Source organism: Perognathus longimembris, chromosome 2 (genome assembly GCF_023159225.1).
Source record: "Perognathus longimembris pacificus isolate PPM17 chromosome 2, ASM2315922v1, whole genome shotgun sequence".
NCBI classification, from domain to species: Eukaryota; Metazoa; Chordata; class Mammalia; order Rodentia; family Heteromyidae; genus Perognathus; species Perognathus longimembris.
This window is the reverse complement of record NC_063162.1, coordinates 52,006,357-52,024,323: the sequence shown is the minus strand read 5'-3', so window position 1 is coordinate 52,024,323 and position 17,967 is coordinate 52,006,357. Positions and strand designations below refer to the sequence as shown.

The following is a 17,967-nucleotide window of genomic DNA, read 5'->3' as shown; positions in this document are numbered from 1 at the left end:
TTTTGGCCTGGTTAGCTTTGAACTGTACTTGATTCTCAGATCTCAGGCTCCTGAGTAGCTAGGATTACCGTCATGTACCACCAACACTCAACCAGGTTCTATTTCTTACCTTGTTTCATAACTGCTGGGCAGGAAAGTCTGTGAGACTCTTATATGCAATTAGTCACCAAAAAGCCAGAAATGACTCAAGTAATAGAATGCTCAGGGCAACAGGGTGACAGTGGCTCATGCCTGGAAATCCTAGCTACTCAGGAGGCAGAAATCTGAGGATCACAATTCAAAGTTAGCTTGGGCAGGAAAGTCCATGAGACTTTTATCTCTAGTTAACCACCAGAAAACTGGAAGTCACACTGTGGTAGCCTTAAGCAGAAAAGCTCAGGGACAGCACCCAGGCCTGAGTTCAAGCCCCATAACCAACCAAAAAATCAAAACCAAACCTGTGGTGGCCCTGAACAGGCTTATGACTTGGCTTTTTCCTTTAGTGCTGGAGGAAGGAAACTAGAGAACAAGACTGTTTGATCAGAGACCTCTATAGGCAAAGACAGCCTTGGGTAAGTACTGAACTTTTGCTGTTTGGATGTCAGTATCCTCCCTGGGGAAAATAAAGGGGAGAAGTGACCTGAAGATATTTGAGGTATGTTCAGAACAAGAGGGACATGAGTGAAGGGGCAGCTAACCTGAGATCAGAGGTGACCTAGGCCATAGGGAAGCGTCAAGGAGCTCCCTCCCCGGCCTCCAAGGCTCCTCTCCCCATCCTCCAAGGCTCCTCCCCACCTAAAATATGGTCAGAACCATCTAATTTGCCGAGAAGCAATTGAGTCACAAATTGATTAAATCATTAGGCGATATAGAAATAAATAAAGCCCTACAAATAAAGTAAGTGTAGGCTATTTATTATGCCCAGCTCACTCTAGCAAGGGACTCAGCCATTGCCTCTGGTTTTCGACAGAGCTTCAGGCAGGCAGGGAAATGGGCAAGCATCACAGAGGTCAAGGGCAGCTTCAGGTGTGTCATGAAGGGCCTCTGGCATGGGGAAGGTGTAGGTCATCTAACAACCAGCAGGAAGGCCTATGGGATTGCTTAGGGGCACAGATTTGGCTTCCCCCACCCCCTATTGTTCCTAAGTTGCAAGAAGAGACAAAATTGGGAAGCTGGTAAGTATTGGTCAAATCTTGGCCATTTGAGGCTGGTTGCAGCAGGGACATTGCTGCTGACCTGGCTGCTGGCTCAGAGTTGTGTTTCACATATGGACTGCCCCTAGTCCATGTGTGTATTCATTCTGCCTGCCAGCTGGCAGCACCTCTGTCACAGACCTCCATCCCTTGCGTAGCTGGGCTGGCTTGAATGACTGCCTCCCCCCCCCCACCCCCCCCCCCCCCGCCCACCCAGTCCTCCTGACAGGTGCTTTCCATCCCAGGACAGCCAAGGAAAGCCGCATGGAGCTGGACAGCTCAGGCTGGAAGCTGAAGCCCCAGTGCATCTGGCCCCTGCTTTCCAGCTGTTGCCTTACACAAAGAAGGTTTGCTTTCTGAGAGGGGTGGCCTTGGTGGGGGTGGGGCTCCAGAGGCCTGGGATTCCATCACTTTCCAGCTTCATGCCACCTCCCCATCCTGAGCAGGCTGACTTGCTTCTTTGCACCTCATTGTGGTCCAGGGACATTGTTGCTGTGGGGTGGCACAGTGATTTCTGATTTACCCAAGCCAGAGTTCCCAGGCTCTATTGTCTATTTAACCTAGCTACAGTGACTTTTGAGAGTCTGACTAGGCCCAGCCCATAGGCTTATTTGCATCTGTGTTTATGCAAATACTTGTATAAATATGCATATATCTGAATGTGTCTATCTACCTTGTTCCCAGGAGGTTGATCTTATTCCCTAGATGGCAAATTAGTTCTGATGCTTTTTTAAAATCTCTCTGAACTCTCAGCCACTCCCTGGCATCAAAGATTGGAAGCTCACATACATTTCCAGAAGGGATGTGGAGTAGGCAGGTTACATCTCGCATCCAGACCTTTCCTGGTAGGTCCTGCCTATGAGTACAATGGACAGTCACTGGGAGCTGCAGGGAAGCGTCAGGACAGTCCTTGGAATAGAATTGGTGCTCCGGAAAGGGAGCTGTTCTGATTGGAGACACTGATCCTCTGTTGGGAGTTTCTAAGACCAACTGCCAACCACCCCAAACAGGCCATCTCCTCCTCAACCCCTTCCCCACACAATTCATTTTCTCAGCAAACAGCTTGAAGAAGTCCTGTCAGGCATCAGGCTGGATACTAGGGACATAGAGGCCAATCAGACAAGTGTACAGTCCAAGGGGATGGCCACTAAACATAGAGCCAGGAACCAGCAGCTCACAGCTGTAATTCTAACTACTCAGGAGTTTGAGATCCGATGATCCAGTTTCAAAGCCAGCCTGGGTAGAAAAGTCTGTGAGACAATTAATCATCAAAAAGTGGCTCAAGTGGGAAAAAGCTAAGGGACGGTGCCCAGGCCTTGAGTTCAAGCCCCAGAACTAGCACAGAACAAACAAAAAACAAAACATAGAACCACATCAAAAAGAAAATAAAGGGCTGGGAATATGGCCTAGTGGCAACAGTGCTTGCCTCGTATACATGAAGCCCTGGGTTCGATTCCCCAGCACCACATATATAGGAAACGACCAGAAGTGGCGCTGTGACTCAAGTGGCAGAGTGCTAGCCTTAAGCAAAAAGAAGCCAGGGACAGTTTATGACCCAGGACTGAAGAAAGAAAGAAAGAAAGAAAAAAAGAAAGAAAGAAAGAAAGAAAGAAAGAAAGCTCATGATGAATGAGTTATGGTGGCATAAGGAAGAAAGTCAATGGAGCACTGGTAGTACACCTGTAATCCTAGCTATCCAGGAGGCTGAGATCTGAGAATCGCAGTTCAAAGCCAGCCCAGGCAGGTAAGTCCATGGGACTCTTGTCTCCAATTAACCACCAGAAGCCAGAAGTGGCTCTGTGGCTCAAGTGGTAGAGCACTGCCCTTGAGCTGAAGAGCTCAGGAACAGCACCCAAATCCAGAGTTCAAGCCCTATGACAAAAAAAAAAAAAAGTTTCAAAGTCAGCCCAGGCTGACACATCTGACTCTTATCTTCAGTTGATCAGCAAAAAGCTAGAAGTGGAGCTGTGGTCCAAGAAGTGGTAGAGTACTAGCCTTGAGTGAAAAAGGTAAGGGACCACACTCAGGCCCTGCCTTCAAATCTCAGCACTGGCCCAATAAACAAAGGGGGAAATAGTTCACTGTACACTGGGGCTTCTGGGGATGGGAAGGATGGCTATAAGAATGAGAGGGTTTGGCTACACGAAGAGGAGGCAAAGAAGTGGGCAAGTGGTGAAGGAAGCTCTGGACTGGTGGAGACAGAGCAGGGGGTCCCAGAACACAGAGGATTTTTATAAGAGGTGAAGTTAGGTGACAGCAAACTTTGGATGTCTGACTAAGGATCTTCACTGTTCTGAAGGCAATGGAGAGCTAGTGTAGATTCCAGGGGAAGGAAGGAGTAGAATGGTGTTGCAAGGAGTCCAATCCTGCAGTGCATGCAGTGTGGATGGAAGGCGAGTCTGGCCAGGAAACAATCCACTTTCTGCTTGGTCCTTGGTCCAGCTCCATTGTTGTTAAATGGCCAGTCCTTTGACAGAAGCATCCAGAAAGACGTTTCCAAATGTGACATCAAACTAGTTTATGTGGAAGATGCTCCTTCAGAGTGTGAGCAGGAGCAAGAAATAGAGATGGGGAGCTGGGATTCAGGCCTGGCCTGGTTCCTGCAGAAATTTGTGTGGGTGTCTGGGAGGTAGAGGGCTCCAGTGGAAGGCCTAGGGCTCTACTGAGAACCAACCCAGGAGTAATTGGTTTGTGGTTTGGGGCAAGTCACTTCTCAGCCTTTCACTTGTGAAGCTGAGATGCATAGTAGCCTTAAGGCCTAACTCAAGAGTTATTTATTTCATTATTAATCATTAGTTAATCCTTCATTCAACATTTTCCATCTCTGATGCTAGAATTTTGCCTTATCCCAAGGCATCTGAGCAGGAGTCATTGCTAGATTGGAGAGAATGAGGGAAGGGTTAACAAGGATAAACTGATTGGCTGGATGGTAACTCCTTTGTACAATTACTTAAAGATAATAAAAATATAATTTAAAAAGAAAAAAGTTTCATTACTAGAAATAGGCCCCTGGTATCTTCCCTGTTGTAAAACCCAAGGCCGTCCTCTGACCCAGGAACAAATCACTCAGGAAGGAGGAGAGTTTCTTCATGATTTGAGAAGCTACTAAGAGCCAAGTTTAAGATCATCTGTTTGTGTGATAGGGTCTCACTGTGTATTCCAGACTGGCCTTGAACTCATGAGTCTCCTGCCACTGCCTCCTAAGTACTATGGTGACAGTGAGCAACACCATGCCAGTTTTTTCTAAGCCTGTCTAGCTTGTTTCATACTAACAGTATTCCTAAAAAGTTATGCAGAATACTGTTATTTTCACCATTGGAATTCCATTTTTAGCATTCTGGGCATGGGGCTCATTCTTTGAAAGAACTCTGCAAAAAATTCTTTGATGTAATGTCACATCTCAGATGTTGGACTGCTTGCAAGTGGGATGGGGGACCATTCCTAAGAAGGACTGCTCTCTCTCTCTCTCTCTCTCTCTCTCACATACACACACACACACACACACACACACACACACACACACACACACCCAGACTCCTGAGGTTTACCCTCACAGACACCCACACTGACATGGAAATGATCTGCACCTGCCCACAGTGTCCTCATCCTCTCGCACGCACATTCTGGCAAGCAGCCTGGCTTACTGCCAAAGAAGCTACATACACCCTTCGAGTAGCTGTGGCTTATTCATTAGAATCTGAAATCTGGGGTCAGAGGCCCCTAGGGACTCAGCTCAGTGAGCCTCCAGAGAAAGCCCAGTGTCTAGGTGTCTCTATTCAAAGCTTCCCCTCTACCAGTGGCTCATGCTCAGAATCCTAGATACACAGCCTTTTGTGAGCAGGTTAATATCCAAGGGTGGAAATGGGAAGAATGACTCTGAATCAAAGGGTAAGCATTCCCAGGCAGGCCTGGGCCTGCAGAAGGCTGGAAAGGGCCTCACCCTCAGGGCTCCTGGATACTTTGTGTAGAGCTCCAGCCTGCATGAAGAGGGGACAGTGTTAGAAGGACCACAGGCCACACTTCTACACAGGGCTAAGCAGGGGCTGGGGTGAAGGAAGGGCTACTTGTGCCTAGTAGTGGTGGCTGCTCTACAAATTCCTAAACAGCCACCAGCTTGCTCCCTGGGGCACTGGAGAGAGAGAGTCTTGATCTTCCCTCATGTTGCTTTTGATGCTTCTTTTCCAAGTGTTTTCCCTTCCAAGAATCCTTGTTTTGTTAATTACTTAATAATTATTATTTTGTTGCTGTTGTGCTGGTCCTGGGGCTTGAACTCAGGGCCTGAGTTTTTGTGGCCAAGGCTAATACTCTACCACTTGAATCACAGCTCCACTTTGGCTTTTTTTTTTTTTTTTTTTGGCCAGTCCTGGGCCTTGGACTCAGGGCCTAAGCACTGTCCCTGGCTTCTTCCCGCTCAAGGCTAGCACTCTGCCACTTGAGCCACAGCGCCACCTCTGGCCGTTTTCTGTATATGTGGTGCTGGGGAATCAAACCTAGGGCCTCGTGTATCCGAGGCAGGCACTCTTGCCACTAGGCTATATCCCCAGCCCCACTTTGGCTTTTTTGGTGATTAATTGGAGATAAAATTCTCAAGGAAGCAGGGCACTGGTGGCTCACACTTGTAATCCTAGCTACTCAGGAGGCTGAGCTCTGAAGATTGTGGTTCAAAGTCAGTTGGCGCAGAGAGAAGTCACCGAGCAACTCTTATCTCCAATTAGCCATTAAAAAAACCGGAAGTGGAGCTGTGGCTTAATTGATAGAGCACTAGCCTTGAGCACAAGGAGGCTCAAGGACAGCACTCAGGTCCTGAGTTCAAGCCCCATGACTGACCAAAATGAAAAAAAAAAAAAAAGATTCTCAAGGACTTTACTGCCTGGGCTGGCTTTGAACCATAATCCTCAGATCTCAGCCTAGAATTACAGGCATGAGCCACCAGAGTCTGGAGAGGAATCCTTGTTTAAAGCTGATGTGTGTGTGTATTGGGGGGAATGGGCATGAGGGGGGGGGGGGCGCTTGTGCTCAGGGCCCTGGCTCAAGGCTGAGCTTATCACTTGAACTATAGCTCCACTTACAGCTTTTTGATTGTTAGAGATGAGTATCACAGACTTGCCTGGTCTGGCTTCAAACCTTGATCCTCAGGTTTGAGCCTCCTGAGTAGCTAGGATTATAGGTGTGAGCCACCAGTACTGGGTGTTTCGTGTTTTTCCATAATGGTGAGGATCAATATACCCAGGGCCTCCCATGCCTATATCACTCAGTTACACTCTCCGGACTGCTGACATTCTTTTGAAGGAGAGCCTTAATTTAGAGTTCCTTAGCTCATTACACTCAGATGTTCATTTATTACCTAAAAAAAGAAAAAAAAATCCACTGAGCACCTGGCCTGTGGCTGGTTCAGTGCTGGGAGCAAGGAGGAGGCCCTTGTCTCGCCATCTGAACTCAGGCGACAGGGAACTCTTAGCTGGAGAGCAGCGACACGCACTCAGGAAACTGAAAACTTCTGTGTGAAATCTGAGCTACGTCTGGTGCTGGTGGACTTTTTCCTTTCCAAGGGAAACCAGAGCAGCAGTCCTTACTCCCATGGAGCAACTCTTTGATACTGAGGGGAAACTGAGGCACAGAGTTTTACCCAACATTTGGAAGCTAAGAAGTCACAATAGGCAGCATTTTAACTAGGTGCTCTGACCAGCAGAAATGCCATTTCAGAGTTGATAGAGTTGTAGAGGGCTTGGTTTAAGTCCCATCTTTTTTTTTTTTTTTTTTTTTTTTTAATGTCGGCCGATCGGTCATGGGGCTTGAACTCAGAGCCTCGGTGCTGTCCCGGGCTTTTGTGCTGAAGGTTAGTGCTATACCACTTTGAGCCACAGTGCCATTTCTGGCTTTCTAATGGTTAATTGGAGACAAGAGTCCCATAGCCCGCACGGTGGCTCACGCCTGTAATCCTAGCTAGTACTCAGGAGGCTGAGATCTGAGGATCATAGTTCAAAGCCAGCCTGGGCAGGAAAGTCTGTGAGACTCTTATCTCCAATAAACCTCTTAAAAACCAGAAGTGGAGCTGTGTCTCCTGTGGTAGAATGCTAGCCTTGAACTGAATAGCTCAGGGACAGTGCCCCGGCCCAGAGTTCAAGCCACAACTGACAAAAAAAGAAAAAAAAAAAAAAGGCTCACAGACGTTCCTGTCCAGACTGGCTTTGAAATGTGATCCTTAGATCTCAGCCTTTTGAGTAGTTAGGATTACAGGCATTCTCCTAAGCACCATACCCGAGGGTGATCCATGTGTCCAGTGTAGGGGCATTGAAATGAGGCTCAGGAAAGGCAAGTAACCAGCCTGGGAACACACAGTGAGGGTCACCTGTCACCCCCAAAGTACTTTCTCTATAGCAATGCAAGAGCATGGGGACACAGTAGGACTAAAGTCATGGAGAGAGAAGGAAGCCAGGGCAGGAGAGACAGCAGGAAGATGGGTTCATGAGGTGAAAGAGGTTGGCATGGGAAGAAGGGCAAGGAAAGGCTTTGAAAGGGCAACAGGAGGTGAATGGGGTAAGATTGGTTTTCGTGGGGAGTAGTGGTCAGCAGCAGGACTGTGAAGCCCCAGTCAGGAAGTGCTGATGTGGATGGGGGTCCCTTCCTAAGGACAGCAGAGAGGACGGGGAGGGCCTTGGGAATGGCGAGACTAAGTCTGACTATACCAAGTGAAAGGAGGGCGGAGCAGAGGTGGAGGTGGACAGTAAGTATGTGCACATGTGTGCTTGGGCTGGCATGCGTGTGCACACGCACGAAGGAACTGGATGGATTCAGAAGTATGGAAGAGCTCAGGAAGGGAGACACTCCTTTTTTTTTCTTAATTTTTATTTTTGCTGCTGGTACTGTTGCATTTGTCTCTTAGCTTTTTCACTCAAGGCTGGTGCTGTACCACTTGAACCACAACTCTACTTCTGGCTTCTTGGTGGTTAATTGGAGATAAGAGTCTCCTGAGCTTTCCTGCCCAGGATTTTTCTTTTCTTGTTTGTTGTGGGGCTTGAACGCAGGGCCTTGGCACTGCCCCTGAGCACTTTGGCTTAAGGCTAGTGCTCTACCACTTTGAGCTACAGCTCCACTTCCAGTTCTTTGGTGGTTAATTGGCGATAAGAGTTTCATGGACTTTCCTGTCCAGGCTGACTTTGAACCACCAAAGCCCTGGCTCCCAAAGAGAGAGAGAGAGAGAGAGAGAGAGAGAGAGAGAGAGAGAGAGAGAGAGAGAGAGAGAGAGAGAGAGAGAGAGAGAGAGAGAGAGCAGAAGCCAAGAAAGGTGGGTGAATTTACAAAGGAATTCTTAGGTAGCAGAAGAGTCAGGACACCATCCTCTCCTTCTCTCCTCTCTTTGTAAGAGGGTGTATATGCCCTTCCGGGGCCCTCAGTGACAAATTACCACCAAGTAAAGGTTTAAAACCAGAACTATGAGCTTTTCAGCTCATAGGGATCCTCCTGGAGGCGGTGAGGTCAAAACTGCTGCAGGCCTCTCCTTGTTCTGACTGGTGGTCACCCATGATCCCTTCTTGGGCTTGCAGTGTACCACTCCAGCCCCAGCCTCCTCTCCTATGTTGTTTTTCCTGTGGTATCTGGGTTCAAACTTCCTTTTTATAAGCACACAAGTCACTGGCTGAGGGCCATTCAAATCCAGCTGACCTCATTTTAACTGGATGGCATCTGCAAAGATCCTATCTCCAGATAAGGTCTCACTTTCCCAGGTACTGGGAGTTAGGAGTTGAATCTTTTTTTTTTGAGAGGGAGTGACACAATTCAACCCAGTGTAGGCACAAAGGAGGCAGAACATGAGAAGTTACCCTAAAGGGAATAAAAATATGGTACAGTATTAAAAAGTCAAAGCCGGGTGCTGCTGGCTCATGCCTGTAATCCTAGCTACGTGGGGTGGGGGTGGGGGGCTAAGATCTGAGGATCACGGTTCAAAGGCAGCCTGGGCAGTAAAGTCTGTGAGACTCTTATTTCCAATTAGCCACCAGAAAACTGGAAGTAGAGCTATCTATGGCTTGAAGTGGTAGAGTACCAGCCTTGAGCAAAAGAACTCAGGCACAGAGTCCAGGCCCTGAGTTCAAGCCCCATGACTGACAAAAAGAAAAAAAAAAGTCAAACTAAGGTAAAGAAACCTAAAATTGAGTATGGTTATGAACCTAACTATCTCCTCTAGTCTTTACATTTTGCATAAATTCCAAGAATTTCCAATAAAAGGTTATTGAAAGTGGTGTCCATTACTGCCCAGCTGCTGGGGAAAAACACTCTTACCCAACTGGGCTGTTTCTTGGGAAGGTTTCAGGGGAGAAACGCACATTCTCCATACCATCCTTGGAGAGTTACTGGGAGACTATATCCCACCTCCCCTCCCCCTCCTGCACCCTCCAGCATCCCAGTCTCAGGTATCCTTTGGATCATGGACTTACTCAGTTTGGTGTCCCCCACCTTGGCTGGTACTAGGACTTGAATGTAGAGTCTCCCAATCTCCCTTAGCTTTTTGTACTCAAAGTTGGCACTCTACCACTTAAGCCACACCTCCAATTCTGGCTCTTTGCTGGTTAATTGGAGATAAGGTCTCAGATTTGTCTGCCAGGCTGACTTTGAACCATGATCTTCAGATCTCAGCCTCTCAAGTTCTGAGTAGCTAGGATTCCAGGTGTGAGCTATCCCCCCCTCCCTCCCTCCCTTCATTTCTTTTGTGTTAGTACTGGGGCTTGAATTAAGGACCTGGACCCTGTCTCTGAGCTTTTGTACTCAAAGCTAGTGCTCTACCACTTGAGCAATAGCTCACTTTTTGGTGGCTAATTGGAGATAAGAGTTTCACAGACTTTGCTGCCTGGGCTGACTTTGAACAGTAATTAATCCTGAGATCTCAGCCCCCTGAGTAGCCAGGACTACAGGTGGTTGCTACTTATTTTTCTTCCTCTTTTTTTTCTTCTTCTTCTTCCTCTTCCTCCTCCTCCCCTCCTCCCCCCATCAGATTCTTTGATTCTGGGAGAAATGGAAGCATGGGGTGGCAATGACAGTCTTCAGAAGCTTCTGGGCCCTCACACTTGTAAATGAGATTCAGTGCTTGCAATGCAGACCTCTGAAGTGGCCCTTGGACCCCATGGAGGGGTTTTGGTGATCCTGATTCTGCAGTCAGGGGGTGGGGGTAAGGTGAGGCAAGTGGTCTGAATTTACTGAAGGCTGTAATAGAATAGGGAACATGTTCTTGGCTTAGAACCTGAGTACACCCTCTTGAAGTTATGGGGAAGACTAGGTAGCTCCCCGGTTTGCTACATGGAAGTGATATTTAGGGGAATGCACCTCCTGTGCTAGAAAGATCAAGGACTTCACGAGAAACCTCCACTATCCTTTCTCACTTCCCTTGCCAACACCAAACCCCTTTAGAATCTGGGGTCTGAATCTTGGTTAAAAGGTAGGTGAGGCTGGACTCTGTGTGGCTCATGCTTCTAATCCTAGCTACTCAGGAAGTGGAGATCTGAATGAGGACCACGCTCATGTCAGCCTCTTCAATTAACCAACAAGAAGCTAGAAGTGGGGCCAGGCTTCAGTGACAGAGCAGAAAAAGGAGGGCCAGAATCAGACCCTGAGTTCAAGCCCCAGTACATGTGAGAGGGGTGGGGCAGGTGGAAGGGGGACTGTTGGGAGAAGTGGACTAGGAGGGGAAAGATCTTAAGACAGTCTCAATTTAGGAAATTTTATTGGGAAATTTCTAAGTAAGACTGCTTGGGCCAGGAAAACCTCACAGATTCAAGGCAGATCTTAAATGGATGTCCAGGTTTAGGGGACCCCTCTCCCTCCATTGTGTCTAGACTTTGTTTAGGAGTCCTCAGGATAGGAGATCCCGAGTTGGGCCCCCGGGGGTTGGGGCGGGATTTGTGCGAGGTCTCCAGTACCTTCGGGGGGGAGACGGACCTGGCTGTGTGCCTGGCCTGACTCAGTGTCCCCGACTGGGTCTCGGGGAACCGGGAGAGCGCGGTCCCCGACTGGAGACCAGTGCGGGAGGAAGGGGGACCCCCTCCTCTCCGCCCCTTTCCTTTCCGCCGCCTCCCGGAGGGCAGGTCCGGGAAGGGAGAGGCCGGAGAGGCCGGCCGCGGCGGGGCGGGCGGCGATCACGGGGCCCCGGTGAGCCGGGACTGCGCCCGCGGGCCTCGGCGCGGGGCGCGGAGCCGTCGGGGACCCCGGTGAGGGCGGGGGGTTCGGCGGCGGGGCGGCCGCGCGCGGAGGCAGAGGGGGAGGGGGCATGCCCGGTTGGAGCCGGGCCTCCGGGCGCGCCCGGGCCGCCGTCCCCACCTCCGCCTCCTCCTTCTCCTCCTCCGTCTCCTCCTCCTCCGCCCCTTCCAGTCCCGCCGCCGCCGCCGCAGCCAACATGGCTGCGCTCCGGAGCCCGGCCGGCGGCCTCTGCTGAGCGCCGGTCCCCCGCGGCCCCGGGGCTCGCTCCCACCCCCAGGCGCGCAGACCCCCCCAGGCCCATGGCCCCCGCCGCCTCGCGCCTCCCTGCGCGCTAGGGCGGCCGCCCGGCCCGGCCGGGCCTCGGGGCGCCCCGGGGGTGCCGCGTCCGGCGGGGCGGGGGGTGGAGGCGGGGGGCGGCCCGCCGCCATGGAGCCCCGGCGCCGGGAGCTGCTCGCCCAGTGTCAGCAGAGCCTGGCGCAGGCCATGACCGAGGTGGAAGCGGTGCTCGGGCTGCTGGAGGCCGCGGGCGCGCTGAGCCCCGGCGAGCGGCGGCAGCTGGACGAGGAGGCGGCGGGAGGCGCCAAGGCGGAGCTGCTGCTCAAGCTGCTCCTGGCTAAGGAGCGGGACCACTTCCCGGACCTGCGCGCCGCGCTCGAGAAGACGCAGCCTCACCTGCTGCCCATCCTCTACCTGAACGGCGTGGTGGGGCCGCCGCCGCCGCCGCCGCCGCCCGCCGAGGGTGCGGGTGAGTGGCAGACGCCCCCGCCCCCGTCCCCGCCGGTCCCCCGCCTCCCCCCACCCCGGCGCGCCCCTCGGGGGACCGCGCCGCGGCCTTGGCTACCTGGCCCGGGCCGCGCCCCGGTGGCACCTGCCCTCCTTCTGTCCGTCTGGGGAGGGGCGAGGCCCCGCCGGCGAATTCACACCTCCTCCCCCAAGTCCCTCCGTCGCCGGGAACAATGCCCCCTCCCCCAGGGAAGGCCTCCCCTCTCCCTCTCCCCCTCAGGTGCTGCGGCGAGGAGCCCGCCCAAGGCCACCAGATCCGGTGGCCCGAGTGTGGGTGGGGTGGGGGAGACGGGGACCCCCCCCCCCCCCGCCATGCGCGTGGATCAGAGCTTTTTCTAAGGCTCTTCACCGTCTGCTGGTCGTCGGGGAGCCTGTGCTAGCCTTTGACCAGCGGTTCAATCTAGAAGGACGGGAAGGGGGGGATCTAGGCCAGGGACCACCGCCTCCCTCCCCCTCCTGCCACCCCGATTCACGACCACTGGTGCATTTTCTTTTTTACTTTGTGGTGTGTGCCAGCTTCCTTCCCCTGCCCAGGAAGAGTCGCAGTCTCTTTAACTGGCCCCCAGACTTGTGGTTGATTTATGCACAATGCCTGCCCAGGTTTCTTTGGGAACTGTGGGCCCGGAAAAGTTGGGGAAGTTGCGTTGCATCATGGGAAAATCCTAGTAGTGGTTGCTGGGACTCAGTTTTCTCCTCGAGAGCATGGAGCTGCCTGGGGAAGGAAGAGCTGGTGGCTGCTTCCCTGGCCTGGTGCCCTTTGGAACCCCTGTGTTCTTTGCTCGTGGAGGTGATTGATTTGTAAGTGTGTGTGTGTGTGTGTGTGTGTGTGTGTGTGTGTGTGTGTGTAGGGGGAGGGTACTTCTGGGAGTTGATGACTGGTGATAGTAAGGCTTGTCCAGGCCAGGTTAGACAAGGAGCAAAGGCATGGCACCAAGGAAGGAGAGCTACCTTTATTGTGCACCTACTACAGTGGCAGGCACTGGACTTTTATCATATTTGTTACTAACACCATGGGTTGCTAGCTAGCTTTAGTATTCTTGCTTTGCCAGAGAGAAAACTCTTGCTCAGAATAGTTAAAATGCCCAGAAAGATCTATTGTTCTATTTAACATGTTCAGAGCCAGGGCACAGAAGCTCCACATTTTCTGAGTCTTGTCCTTGACTTAAGAGTGAATCTATGTATGTATGTATGTATGTATGCATGCATCTATCTGTCTGTCTGTCTGTCTATCTATCTATCTATCTATCTATCTTATCTCATCTCATCTCAGTGGAGACTCTTATAAAAGCAGAGTGAAGCTAGAGAGCAGAAAACTGCCCTGAGCAACCTGTAGGTCAGAGGCAGAGGAGACCCGTTTATGTGGCTGTTAATAGCCTTACTTATTACTTATTAAGGGAGTGATTTTATAAGGTGTTCTGGTTGCAGCCTTCATGTGCACGGGCCATCCCAGCCTCAACCTTTTTTTTATAGCTTAAGGAAACTGACATACCGAGAACTAAACTATCAGCCACGTAGCAGGTCCTTCCATTGGTGGCTGTGCTGTCTCCTCCCCTTAGGGGGCTTCTGACTCTGACACCTCTGTCCCTCCAACCTACATTCTGTGCTTGAAAATGTGGCTGAATTGAGCGTTTGTGCCCATGGGTAGTCCTTTCCTGGGATAGTGCTTTGTGAGGTGTTATAAGAAGGGCCTATCAGATGTGGCCATGAGGATGAGGATGGTTGGATGGAGGGAGGGGTCTTGTCAGGCTCTTGTGTGTGTGTGCACGCATGTGCATGCACGCGTGTGCGTGTGCCTGTCCTGGGACTGGAACTTGGAGCCTGCTTAGCTTTTTTTCTGCTCAACTCTTCTAGTTGAGCCACACTTGCACCTCTGGCTTTATAAAAATCACTGGAGGTAAGTGTCTCATGGACTTTCCTGCCTGGGCTGGGCTTCCAGCCCTGATCCTTAGATCTCAGCCTCTGGTGTAGCTAGGATTACAAGTGTGAGCCATCAGCACCCAGCCCTATTTACTGTTGAAGGAGGAAGTTTATCAAAGATCTTTTTCCTGGTATCTTTTCAAGGTGGTATAGATATTAAAATGCAGGCTGGAAGTCCTCATTGGGATGCGGGTACATCAGCCTTAGCTTTAATCTCTGGACTAGAGAAATTAGTAGATGAATTCCATTAGATTTCATCTTTCCATGCTTGTGGAAGAAATGGAGTCTGAGTGCTATAGTTCTAGGAGCTAATCCTAACCTCTGAGTTCAGACACCTTTTCCCATGGTGCAGAATTCTGTGGCTTCGAAGAAGGTCATGAAATCCTTAGAAGGATGATCTTCAAGGGGAAGTTAAATTCATTTTATTTAATATAGTACAAAACGTTAAGCTAGCAATTGGTATGGCAAGATGCTACTTTGAGCCTTTTGGGAGGAGGGTGACAGGTTTTGTGTGTGTGTGTGTGTGTGTCTTCGTAAAGAATACATTACTCGGGGCTGGGGATATAGCCTAGTGGCAAGAGTGCCTGCCTCGGATACACGAGGCCCTAGGTTCGATTCCCCAGCACCACATATACAGAAAACGGCCAGAAGCGGCGCTGTGGCTCAAGTGGCAGAGTGCTAGCCTTGAGCGGGAAGAAGCCAGGGACAGTGCTCAGGCCCTGAGTCCAAGGCCCAGGACTGGCCAAAAAAAAAAAAAAAAAAAAAAAAAAAAAAAAAAAAAGAATACATTACTCTGCAGTGTTGGGGATCGAAACTAGAGCCTCACACTTGCTAGGCATGTACTTGACTGTGGAGCTACAGTATATCCTTTTCTTCTACCAGGGAGCTCTTCTCATGGGGCAAAGCTTAGCGCAAAAAGAGCTGCTCTGGTGGAGCAGGTGATGCACTAGTCTTCTCCCCAAGTGGCCGCAATCAAGGAAAAGCAGCTGTGCCTTCTGTCCCCTTCCACCTCTGGCACTCCCCTCCCTGGGTGTGGTTCTATAACTCTGTGAAGCAGTGAGGCCTCCCAGTGGAGCCCCAGAGAGGAACCAGCTGGCACTTCCAGGACCTAGAGCGTCAAGAGGAGCTAGCTGCTTTGTCCCCATCTCTCTAGTGGGAGATAGCATCATCTCCAGTTAGAACTTCTTGGCTGGACTCCGACCTTGTGGGCCTCTGTTCTAGGGTGCCCATCCCTGGTAGGCACTTGTGCGCTATGGAAGTCAGATCAGCAGGTTGTGGGCAGCCTATGTGGCCTCCGGAGCTGGAAGGAACCTGGGGAGAACATGTGCCTCTTGTTGCCTGGCAGGTGAGCAAAGCAAGCCTCTGGCCTAGCTAGATCCTGAACATTTATGACCCATCACCAGGCTCAGGCCTGGGGGTAAGGAAGTGACTAAGGTTGCTGGGTTTGGGGGCAGGAGGACTCCCATTCTGGTATTGATGGTTCAGAATTTGTTTCTTACTCTTCCCTCTCACTGATTCTGTGGCAACCCCAGTACACAGGACAGTGTCATAGAGTCTTCATTATGTTAGGTATGGGGAAGAAGTCACAGAGCTGTAAGGCACATGCGTCTTAGAGGCCAGCTCCCTCACTCCTGATTTCTTGTCTGGGAGCTGCTTTTCCTGTTACCTGACTAGCCCTTCTTACTCTGGTTTCAGGACATTTCCTGCCATTGGGGAATTCTGGGCTCCTGTAGTTTTTATTTTCTTGTCCCAGACCCGGTGGATCTGACCCTCCTCCAGTAAGAGAAGAGAGCTGCCCCTCTCTCCTGAGTGGCTCAAGGCTCAAGTCTCTGGTGGGGTGGCTTTTCTTCTGTCACAGTCATTTGGTCACTCCCTTTGTTCTCTTTTTGCATTCAGTTACAAGATCCTGCCTCTTCCCACCCACCTCCAGGGTGGGCCTCAGTGTCTTGACTATAAGGCCTTGCCTAGAGTGTTCGCCTGCCTTCGTCCCTGAGGCCCAGGGAGGATTGAGGCCTTGCACACTGGCATGTAGATGCACCCACGTGATTCTACCCACAGCTCAACACCTTGCTGGCAGGGGAGGGGTGATTTTGAGGCACTTAGTTGAAGGATAAAGATGCAGAAGAAGGCTTTCTGTTCTTCACAAGCTCTGTATACAGCGCTGTGTCCCCTGCAGCAGTGGCACTAGCTGCCGCCATGTAAACATGGAAACCTCCCCCTATCATTTTACACCAGACTTCTCTCAGGCAGGAACGGCAGAAGTTGGTGATGCCTGCTGGGCCTCTCCACCTGGTGTTTAGAGCTGAATGTTTCCATCCATTTTTTAATTATTATTACTTTGTGTGTGTGCTGGCCCTGGTTCTTGAACTCAGGGCCTGGGCACTATTATTGAGGTTTTTGTTGTCCACTCGAGCCACAGTTCTATGTCTGGTGTTTTTGCTGGTTAATTAGAGATAAAGAGTCTCACAGACTTTCCTGTTTGGGCTAGCTTTGAATCGTAATCCTCAGATCTGTTTCCTGAATAGTCGGATTATAGGCAGGAGCCACTGGTGCCTGTCTGAATGTTAATGTTCCTGTTCCTTCCCATCCCCTCACTCTACTCCACTTGTAAGTGGTTGATATGCTGTCACCAATGAGAACAGAGACAGCTGTGTCTGCTGAAGAAGCTGGAGAGGCTTCAGGGAGGGCCTGGCATTTGAGCTGGGGCTGAGAGTTTGGAACCCATAAAGGGCCAAAGATAGGGCCATCTGAGCGGCAGGCACAGCAAGATGATGTGTTTCCAGGATGCAGAAATTAGAGCAGCCTGCGCCAGGGGTGTGGCTGAAATGGTAGAGTGATCTTTCACACACCAAGCCCCGAGTTCAATCTCTCATACTTCCAAAAGCAGCTGGACCAGCCTGCCCAAAGAGGGGACTGATATTGGCCTTGGGTAGGAGGGAGATGGCAATGCAAAAGTAACCTGGAAGATTGTGCCTATGGTCTGGGAGCAATTCTTTTTTTTTTTTTTTTTGCCAGTCCTGGACCTTGGACTCAGGGCCTGAGCACTGTCCCTGGCTTCTTTTTGCTCAAGGCTATCACTCTTGCCACTTGAGCCACAGCGCCACTTCTGGCCGTTTTCTATATATATAGTGCTGGCAACTCGAACCCAGGGCTTCATGTGTACGAGGCAAGCACTCGGCCATATTCCTAGGCCATATTCCTAGCTCAGGAGCAATTCTTAAAAAGCCCTAATCCTGCCAGATTCTTCCAGCAAGACTAGGGTAGTTGGCTACTGGTTGTCATGTGTGGGTTGTTTTTTGTTTTTTGAGTAAGTAGAAGCTATGCTACCTAGACCTCTTGTCTCTCTAGTCCCTTTGGGCAACCGCCACCTTTTCTTCATTCACTCTGTCCTAGAAGGTCAGTCTGGGAAGGGGCACAAGGGAAATTCCTAACCATGGTAGCCTGCCTCCTCTACCCTCCCTTATCTTCTTTTTCTTGCTCTCTCCTTTCCCGTGCCACTGTAGTCCAGGCAGCCCCCAAACTATTGATTCTTCTACCACAGCCTATTGCGTGCTAGGATCCTAACAGGTGTGTGCTACCATGCCCAGCTTCTTTTTGGATTTTTAAATTGTGTTATTTGAGAAGAAGTGGCAGAGGAAGATGACAGTAACGGTTAAGAAGTTTGTCAGTGATTTTACTTCTCTCTGTTGTTAATAATACACTAATGTTCAGGGCACTTGTTTGCAAGTAACAGAAAGTTAGCTCAAACCATCTTAGGCAGAAAGGAGGAATGTGTTGGTTTAAATGCAGCTACTGTGTTGTGACATTTCAGTGACAGGATGTCTACACAGGAACCATCCAATCCAAGGACTATGTCACCTAGTGACACGTATGTAAGTCTATGGTGGTCACCCAACCCAGTGGATTAAGC

The 17,967-nt window shown here is 50.6% G+C and overlaps 1 protein-coding gene across 1 annotated transcript in view; it reads left to right on the top strand.

Annotated features, from left to right (window-relative positions):
- Positions 1–11,766: 11,766 nt before the first annotated feature.
- Dlg5 (discs large MAGUK scaffold protein 5) overlaps positions 11,767–17,967 on the top strand; it is a 104,724-nt gene continuing 98,523 nt past the window's right edge. Inside the window, exon 1 of the mRNA XM_048339124.1 lies at positions 11,767–12,102. Coding sequence (XP_048195081.1) covers positions 11,784–12,102 — 319 coding nt within the window. The 5' untranslated portion in view covers positions 11,767–11,783. The remainder of the gene's footprint in view (positions 12,103–17,967) is intronic.